At 61.5% G+C, this 9121-nt stretch overlaps 1 protein-coding gene across 1 annotated transcript in view; it reads left to right on the top strand.

The window, feature by feature from the left end:
* LHPP (phospholysine phosphohistidine inorganic pyrophosphate phosphatase) overlaps positions 1 to 4314 on the top strand; it is a 138016-nt gene extending 133702 nt beyond the window's left edge. Inside the window, exon 7 of the mRNA XM_007468732.1 lies at positions 4218 to 4314. Within this exon, the coding sequence (XP_007468794.1) occupies positions 4218 to 4314 (97 nt within the window). The remainder of the gene's footprint in view (positions 1 to 4217) is intronic.
* Positions 4315 to 9121: the final 4807 nt, after the last annotated feature.

The raw sequence follows: 9121 nt of genomic DNA, 5'->3' as shown, positions 1-9121 counted from the left end.
GCACAGGCTCCGGACGCGCAGGCTCAGCGGCCATGGCTCACGGGCCCAGCCGCTCCGCGGCATGTGGGATCCTCCCGAACCGGGGCACGAACCCGTGTCCCCTGCATTGGCAGGTGGACTTCCAACCACTTGTGCCACCAGGGAAGCCCTATGAAGCATATTTTATGGGCGGATTTTTCCTTCCCTCTTGGGGTGGAGTTCGTTTGACTGGACAGTAAACCTGGCCCAAGGGCCAGTTAAGGTCCGAGGAGGACAGTCCTGGGCCAGCCGCCCAGGGGATGACGAATCGGGGTTGGGGGGTGGGGTTTGCTGGGAGAAGTTCTGGTTCTTTGTGCAGCCACTGAGAGAAAAGTCAGGAATCTGATGGGAACTGGTGGGAGGGGGCACAGAGCGGGGACAAGGGGTGTCAGCGCCTGGGAAGGTGCAGCCTGAAGATGTCCCCCTCCCCTGACAACCCCCTCCTGAGTGGTGGCTGGGGCAGGCCCCGTCGGGGAGCCGGGCCTCGGGCCTGCCCTCCAGCCCTAGGGGCAGCTGAGGGAGACCCATAAGGGCGCATCCCGGGCCATGCAGGGCTGCAGCCTCACGCACACAGGCCAGCACGAGGCAAGACCATGGGCCAGGGGGCCAGGGCGCTGGTACCACCACTGGGACGTCCCCTAGGGTCCTGGCCTCCCTGCCCCTCCTGCTGGCAAGGCCTGTGGTTACACTCGCCCACCCCACCCCCCACCCACCAAACTCACTGTCCTCCCTGCGCCTCGGATGCTGATGTGGATCCGCGTGTCCCTCTGTCTGTCCCCCCGCCAGCAGCCTGTGTGCCCAGGGCAGGGCCCAAGGCCGGGTCACACAGTGCCCTCCCGACGGCTGGCTGCGTCCTCACTGGTTGTGATCACCGTGCTGAACGCCCGCACGAGGCCTGCGGGGCCCCTCCAGCCTCGCGTGTCTCCCGCGCTTCTCCCGGGGTTACCTTCATCTAGAGACAGGGATGCCGCGGCATGGAGGTGTGCGTGCTCACCCAAGGTCACCAGGTGGGTGAGGGGTGGAGCCTGTTACGCTCAGGGCACAGATGAGCAAACTGAGGCAGAGAGATGGTTTGTCAGGGGTGGGTTTACTGCCCATTCAGGTGCTCCGTCTCCATTTCTCAGAGGGCGCCTCCTGCCCACCTGCCAGCCCAGCTCGCTGTGCCCTGGGCCAGGCCGGCACCTTTCAGGTGGAGCCGCCCAGAGAAGTTCCCCTCCCCCATCTGCTTCGGAAAGACCTGAGGGAGGGGGCACCCCTCAGTCTGTACAGGGGAGGAGTTGTCTGCACACCAGGAAGGCCTGGGTTCCCAAGGAGGAAGACCCTCCCGCGGGAAGGGCTGTCCACAGAGCACCTGGGCGGCCGGGAGGCCGTGAGCGCCCGCCGCGGGGAGGACCGAAAGGAAGGGGCCCACGGAGGGTGGACAGCTGGGACCAGTGCTCCCCAAGCCTTTGCTGCAGAGGCCCAAGAGGCAGCTGGTTGAGGCTCGCAGGCCACCTGTGGTCTCTGTCGCACATTTTCTTCTTTTTACAAAGTTTTAAAAATATGAAAACCATTCTTAGCTCAAGGGTTGTACGAAAACAGGCTGCCGGAGGAATTTGACCCATAGGCCATAGAGAATAGCCGCAGTGATGGGAGATAGACACCTTATATATGAGATTATATGCGACCTTTTTAATTAAATTTTCGAGGTATAACATATACCTCAAGTGTATGTTACATATGCATGTTTATGTGCATATAAAGTGCACTGAAAATGAAGAATGTGATGCATTTTCCGCCATGTGCCACCCCTGTAATCACCACCCAGGTCAAGATCTAGAACACTGCCAGCACCCCCACCCCGTTGCCCCAGGAAGGAACCATCTTCTGGCCTCTGCACGGGAGGCTGGTTGTACCCGTTCCCGAACCTGTTACAAACAGGTCGTCTGGTTTGGGTTCTTCTGCCCGTCGTGATGTCTGTTGGGGGGTGGTGGTGGTGGTGGATAGACACTGCAGCGTGGCAGGTGATTCACTGCGGGTGGTGTTGTCCTGTGCTGTTCTGACGTGTGCACGTACCACCCTCTGTCTCTCTGTTCTCCCGCTGATGGATATTGGTGCAGTTTCTGCCTTTTTGCTATTGTGACTGAAGCTGCTCGGAACATTCTAGTACATGTCTTTGGTGAACATGTCAATGCGCTTTTGCTGTGTTGCATACCTAGGAGTGGAATTGTGTGTCACAAGTAGGTACCCACATGGTTTTCCAGAGTCTGTGCCACATACAACCTTTCGCTATTAACAAGTGAGTATTTCAGCACTGATGCAGAATAACGTGGATCTTAAATTCCCATGTTCACTATAGATTGTCTGGATCTGGCAAGAATGAAATAATGATCCCTTAAAATACCTCCACTGCCAGGAGAGAGTTGCTGATCCTGTGGGTGGCGGTGAGGGTCCCTGTGCACTCGTCCCCTTGTCTTGTCCCCAAGGCTCATGTTTGGGGCCTCACCTCTGGGGGAGTCATGTACCCTCCGCGGCACCTGTCTGTGAGTGTGTCGATCCCTGAGCCGCAGGGTGGCCCCGCTCGAGAAGACCAGAGGAGCGATGCCTGCCGGCCCTGGCGTCTGTAGGTGGCCTCTGCGTGGAGTGGGCGCTGCCCACTGTGACCTTCTTGGAGGGGGTGGGAGTATCCAGTGGCAGCGCATGCCCTTGGAGGCTCTGGCACCCGGAGTACTGCTCGGAATCAGAGGAACCGGGTCAGATGCCCGGCTCTGCTCCCCCTGTGGCACGGCCTCGAGCAAGTCTCTGAACCTCGCTGAGCCCCCATTTCCTCACCTGTCAGAGAGGGGCACCTGCCTCCTCCCCGAGGATGGAAGGAGAAAATGATGGGAGACGTGGGAGGGCCGTGCCTGAGGACTACAGCAGGAAGGGGGACCGTGCAGAGTCAAAGGTGGGCCCTCCTCAGTCATAAGGAGTGTCCACACTTCCCTCCCCCTACACCCCTGCCCAGGTCCCAGGCCTCAGCAACCCCTGGGGAGGGGGCCTCTAGGCTCCTGGGCTGAAAGCTCTTTAAAAGAAAAGGTGCCGTTGCCCAGGACAGCATTTTAGGGTCACGTGCTTCATAGATGCCAGACCCTTCGAAGGGGCAACTTGACTTTAATGATGGTGTCAGAGCCAACTTCAGCCACTTCCTTCCAGGCCAGGGTTGGGGCTTCCGAGGTGAGGGCCTGGTGCTGGGAGGGCGCCTCGTGCTTTCCCAGGGCGCTTGGGTCAGACCTTGGGGTATTCGGAGTGGCCCCTACCCCCGCCGAGCTCCAGCCCGCGAGCAGTGGGACGGCCCTTCCTGTCACCAGGACCCCACACTCCGGTTCACAGCCCTCCAGGCTGCCCCCAGCCCCCGGGATGTGGTCCCAGTTCCTCCCACAACTGTCAAGACTCTGGGGGGCGTGCCCCGGAGCCCAGCCTGAGCCCCTGCTCCCTCCTGTGGCCGAGGCCCCAGCCCCGCTGCAGTTCTCTTTCCCCTCCACGTGTCCACCTGGAGCCCTGCTCTGCCTCAGGGCTCAGCCCGCAGCCCGCACCATGGAGCACCCACACGGGGTCCCCTTGGTGCTGCACGGACCCCACAGGCACCTACGCGCGCCGTGTGGTCTCGCTCCCCTTGTCCTCAGCATCCAGCGGGACCTCAGGGAATACAGCAGGGCCTGGATGAAGGCTTGGGGAGCTTCTAGCCCCCAGATCTCAGCCAGAGAGCGGCTTTGCCGGTAGCCTTCCTCTGCTGGCTGGGAGCAGCCTCTGTGGGCGCTGAGCAGATGGTACATGAGCCCCCTGGGGTTTGGGCAGGAAGCTCAGAGAAGGACCGAACTCAGGGCGTGCTCTCAGAGGTGTGATCCTTCTGCTGGCGGCACGGATGGAGCAGGGGCCAGTGGTCACCGCCACGGGGCTCCGAGCAAGCTTCCAACGGGAGGGGCACAGGGAGGAGTCTAGGTGGACGGACAGTCAGGAGGGACGGGTGTGTGTGCTCTTGAGCTGCGGCGGCCGGGCCTGGGGCGTGGGGAGGACAGGGACAGCCGTTGGCCAAGACCAGCCTGCCAGACGGGTCACAGAAGGGCCTGCAAGTCTCCCGAGGGCAAGGCCGGGCCTGTGCCAGACGCTGGGAGGCAGTGGCCTCGCAGCGGTCACCTTGGGGTTACTGATCCACTAACCTATGGTCCTGCTCTCTGCAGGCCCAGTGACGAGCACCACCCGGAAGTAAAGGCTGATGGGTATGTGGACAACCTGGCGGAGGCTGTGGACCTGCTGCTGCAGCACGCGGACAAGTGACAGGCCTTCTGGGAGGGCCCCTAGCCTCCTGCCGCCCTCCCCTGTGCCCAGACCATCCGAGGCACTGCCCTCTGCCCTCTGGCCTGGACGGGCAAGTGAGAGGGTGCCAGCCAGGCAGTTCTGGGCTGCCCTGCCCCTGAGCCAGCAGCCCCTCCTCTGTCTCCCTCTGCCGACCCCCCTTCCCTCCTCCTCTCCGGTCACACCTCCCAGCCTCCTGGGCGAAGTTTGATCCCCACCTGCCGGCCCATCCCCTGCCTGTGCTTCCCTAGTGGAAGTCAAGAGGTGGGGCACACCTGTCGAATCCCCAAACCCATTCTCTCTCCAGTCGGCCAGTCCTTTCAATGCGCTACCGAATCGGACTCAGGCGTTTGCCCACTGCCTCTTTTCAAACAGCACTTGAGTTTTAGGGAGGCGCCTGGAGAAAACGGGGACTCCCGAGCAGAGTCCTTGCGGCCAGAGCCGAGCCAGCCTCCCCGAGACTGCCCAGCGGCCCCTGCCCTCACCTGGTGCCAGAGGGACCGCTCAGCACTCCCCACGAGCCCCCCCAAACAATGCAGCCCGCCTTTCCTATCCCAAGTCACCTCTGGAGCCCAAATGGACTGGCTCCCAGGGGCACTTTAAAGACTGCCGTCCTTCAGAGCGAGAATTGTAAGCTCTGGAATCCAGGTGGCAGGTGGAGGGTACCTTCTGGAGCCTTAACTCGATACACTTGAATGTGTCACACCCAGGAAACTAACGGTTAAATCAACTCTCTGCCCTGACCCACGGCGACTCTGGCTCTGACTGCGCGGGGCGGGTGGCAGGGAGGAGGCACCGTCCCTGATCCTGCCCTGGACTTGAGCCCCTGCACGTCAGGGGGCCAGGGCCCTGAGACACCTCGCCTGCCTCAAACCCTTTGTTTAACGGAGGGGGAAACTGAGGCCCCACGGGGACCAGGTGCACAGGGCAAGCGTGGGCCTTCCCTCACGCAGCAGTCCGAGGCGGCGGGCAGTGAGCTGCGGGCTTCCCAGATTCACTCACAGCCCAAGTTTCAGGTTTCAGCATCAATCAGCAGAACAGATAACTTGAATGCTCTGTTTCTCCCCAAATCCATTCCAGAACCCACTGACAAATCTTGGGAGACTCCCCATGAAAGAAGTCATGAGTCTTCCGTAACAGGATTTCCAGTAAATGAAGGCAGATAATGATAGAACGCTTTGCCCTGAACCTGAGTCCCCAGCACGGGAGCCCAGGGCCGGCGGGGCTCTGTGTGGTCCCCAGGCCTTGCCCGCCAGGCCGGCCGCCATTAAATCAGGATTAGGAAGAAATGGTGGTGGCTGAGTCTCTTCATCAAGGTGAGAGGCCACCGGCCAGGCTCGGGTCATTGGCTTGCAGGGGAGGAGGGGCGTTTGGCCTGTTAGCTGGCAAATATGCAGATGGCCTGCTCCTGGACGGAGTCCCCTAATTCCAGCTCGTTAGGTGACCAGCGCAGTGCGGGCAGCAGGCACCGGGGCTCGGAAGGCGACTGTGCGGGTACGGGCCTGCAGCCTTCTGTTGGGTTTGTTCCTTCTTTTCTTTCTTTCCTTTTTCGCGGGCTACCCTTGCCTGCTGTCCTCAGCGGGGGCTTGCAGGCAGGGCAGTATGGTTCTGGAGGAAGGAGGCTGGGGGTCCCGCTCTCCATGGACAAGCGGAGCCTCCCCTTGCGAGCTGCTGCCCGGGAGTGAGGACGGAGAGGGACTCAGAAGGGCAGCAGGCGCAGACCCCTGCTTTGGGCGGAGAACACGCTGCCCCCCTGAGCTGTGGGTTCTGTGACGTGGACACTGTCATCTCCCCATTTTACAGATAAGGAAACTGAGGTGCAGAGAAACTGACTTGCCTACGGGCTGACGGCTGGCAAGGGCAGAGCTGAGGCTCAAATCAAGGTCTGACCCTGCATCCCATGCCCTTTCTAGTCCCTTCCACGATCCCTCCACAGGGGATGACCTGCGGTGGCCCCAGTGGCTGTGACTTTCCAGGCGAGGAGCACCCTGGCATCCTCCCAGGGGAGATGAAATGTGCCTCGGGATTGAGGTCCAGCCCTACTCTGGGGGCGCCATGTACCCCCGAGCCACAGCTAGCTCATCCTTCCCTGAGCCCTGCCGGGGACCAGGCCCGGCCAGGCCAGGGTGCCCCGTCGCCCCACTGGGGATGCTGACCCCTGTCCTGCTGCCGCGCCGGGGGCTGCCCAGAAGTGAGGATGACCTACCTCACCCCTGGGTCCTTCCAGCTGTCGGGCCCTGGCCTGATGCCCACCCTCCTTCCCCACCCCCAGGCAGGACAGTTCTCAGGCCAGAGACAGATGGAGCCACAGGCCACTGATAGGGCTGGAGTTCAGGGCTGGCAGTAGCCTGAGGACCTGTCTGTGGTCAGGAGACGCACCCCAGATCTCCCAACTCAAGTGTCCACATGGTACCAGCCCTGCGTGAAAACCCGATTCAAACTGGGTTAATCCAGCAGGAGTTTATCATCTACGAGGCTTCCAAGTCCAGGCCTGGCTGGATCCGGGTCCCAAGAAAGTCCCAGGCTGACCCTGGGGCAGGGCAATGGCGGCTCCAGCCAAACTCGCACGGGAGAGGGGAGGGGCGTGGCACCAGGAGGGCATCCACACCATCCTCTTGCTGCCCTGCCGGGAGCTGGGAGCCAGGCTGAGGGTTCCGAGTTCTCGCCGGCAGGTGTGTGCCCACCATGGGGCCCAGACAGCTGCGGAGCCTCTCTCCTCAGATCAGGTGATCGAGGTTCCTGCAAAGGCCTGGCCTACCCGCTGGGCCACGCCGGCCCCTCTTGGGGAAGCGGGCGGGCAGCGGCAGGAGGAAGGGGCACGGGGGTGGGGACGCTGGGAGGGACACGCGTGGGTGCCTGCTGGGTGCTCACGATGCCACCTCCCACCCAGCGTGAGTATCCACTAGGTCCCGCTTTCCCGCTCAGAACTGTCCCGCTTTAGATGATAAACAAACTGGACACTTTGTATCATCTCATTTTTTCTTAAGTTTTGATTTTTTTAAATAAGATTATAAAAGCAATATGTGTTACTATAGGAACATTAACAGAAAAGTTTACAAAGGAACCACACAGGTCACTCAGAGCCTGACCACTGTTAACATCTGGATGCATTTCCTTTCACCCCTCTTTCCACGTGGAGATAAATGTTTTAACACAGTCTGGACTGGACTGTCTGTCTAGTGTGGTACTGGGGGTTTTTTGGTGTTGATTCTCTCATTTAAGCCCTGAGAGTGTTACAAGCCCTGTCTGCATATGAGGAGGCTGCCTGGAGTCAGCGTACGTCCTGGTGGCCCGTGTCAGCTGCAGGCGGTCCAAAGCGGGGCCAGGTCCAGAGACCTGCAGCCGGACCCAACGGCAGGGTGTCTGAGCTGCTGCCCAGTGAGCCCCAGAGCCTGTGCCCAGGACGGTGTCCTCCCCCTGCCACAGGGGAGGCACCACTGCACTGGGTGAGCTGAGCCAGGGAGATAATGCTCCACCCGGGCCATGCCCCGACAGAAGGGCCGGCGCCAGACCGAGATCCAGACCCGAGCACAGCCAGGGTTGTCACCTGAGGGGGGCAGGTAAGGAGCTATTAGGGCTGTAGGTCCATCCGGGGCCACTCTGTGGAAGCCTCCCCTGCCAGTCATGGGGGACGCGAGGCTGGGTGCCGGGGTCCCTGGGCTTTGGGGCTGCAAGGCTGCGCCTCTCACCCCCAGCCTCAGCCACAGCAGCCTTGCTTCACCTGCTTCGTGAGCTAGATGTTCATGGACCATTTTGTTTGAAAAAGGAACGGCTGCTGAAGAGAAAACAAGAACAGTCTGGACGGGGTGCTCTTGTGTCTCGTTCCCAGAGGGGGCATCCCCTCAGGACCTAATAGATCTCCAGGCAAAAACCTCTGCAGTCAGATGATGTGGGCCAACCTTGGCTTATAGAAATGACAGAAGCCTCCCTAAGCCTGTCCTCGAGGCTGCAAACATCCTGGTCTCCTGAGCTTGGTTAGCGAGGGGTCCCTGACTTGGGGGCCAGGCACAGGGACCGTGTGCCCTGGAGCCCACTCTGAGCTAAGTTGTGAGCGCTGGCGACCCCTCGGCCCGAGCAGCACAGATCTGAGCCGTGCTGCCCTCCGAGGAGCGTGGGGTCCCAGCCTGCGCCCCCTCCCTGGCGACCCTGGTGGGCAGGGGGCCCCGCAGGCCCACAGGGCTCCAGGCCAGGCGCCCTGCAGCAGCGCATCCTGGAGCAACTGCTGCGTGGCCTTGCCTGGCAGGCATCTCCATCCGGAACACACAGGTACTAACTTCCCTGGTGCTGGGGGCCCCCGGGATCACAGCCGTGGCAATGGCCAGCACCCCCCTCGTGGTCGCTCACAGCCTCCTGCACCTGAGCCTCTCGACAGCCCTGAGATGTCCACTCTCCCCGTCTTACAGACCTGACCCCGAGGCTCGGAGGGGATAGAAGGGCCCAGGCTCTGCCCGTGCCAGTCCAGAGCGAAGGGTCCCAAAGGCAGAGGGGGGACCCTCCGATCTGCCACACCCAACAGAAAGCACACAGCCGGCTCCCAGCAGCTGGGCACTGAACCAGGAAGCTTTATTTACACAGTAAAAGTAACAAGCAAATTCCTGAGAGACTAGAGCGGCTCTAGTGCAAGACAGTGGCGGCCCGTGCGGAGGACAGGCTGCGGTGGGTGGAGGTGGGGGACAGACCCAGCGCCTCTGCACCCAGCACTTTGCCCCGGGCGGGGGCCTGGCCCAACACTGCCCGTCCTGGCCGCCACACTTCCTGAGGCTCCCCAGTGCCCACGAGGTACAGCTGG

Source organism: Lipotes vexillifer, unplaced genomic scaffold (genome assembly GCF_000442215.2).
Source record: "Lipotes vexillifer unplaced genomic scaffold, Lipotes_vexillifer_v1.1 scaffold741, whole genome shotgun sequence".
NCBI classification, from domain to species: Eukaryota; Metazoa; Chordata; class Mammalia; order Artiodactyla; family Lipotidae; genus Lipotes; species Lipotes vexillifer.
Note: the sequence above shows the minus strand (reverse complement) of the source record. Positions and strands in the feature narration are given on the sequence as shown.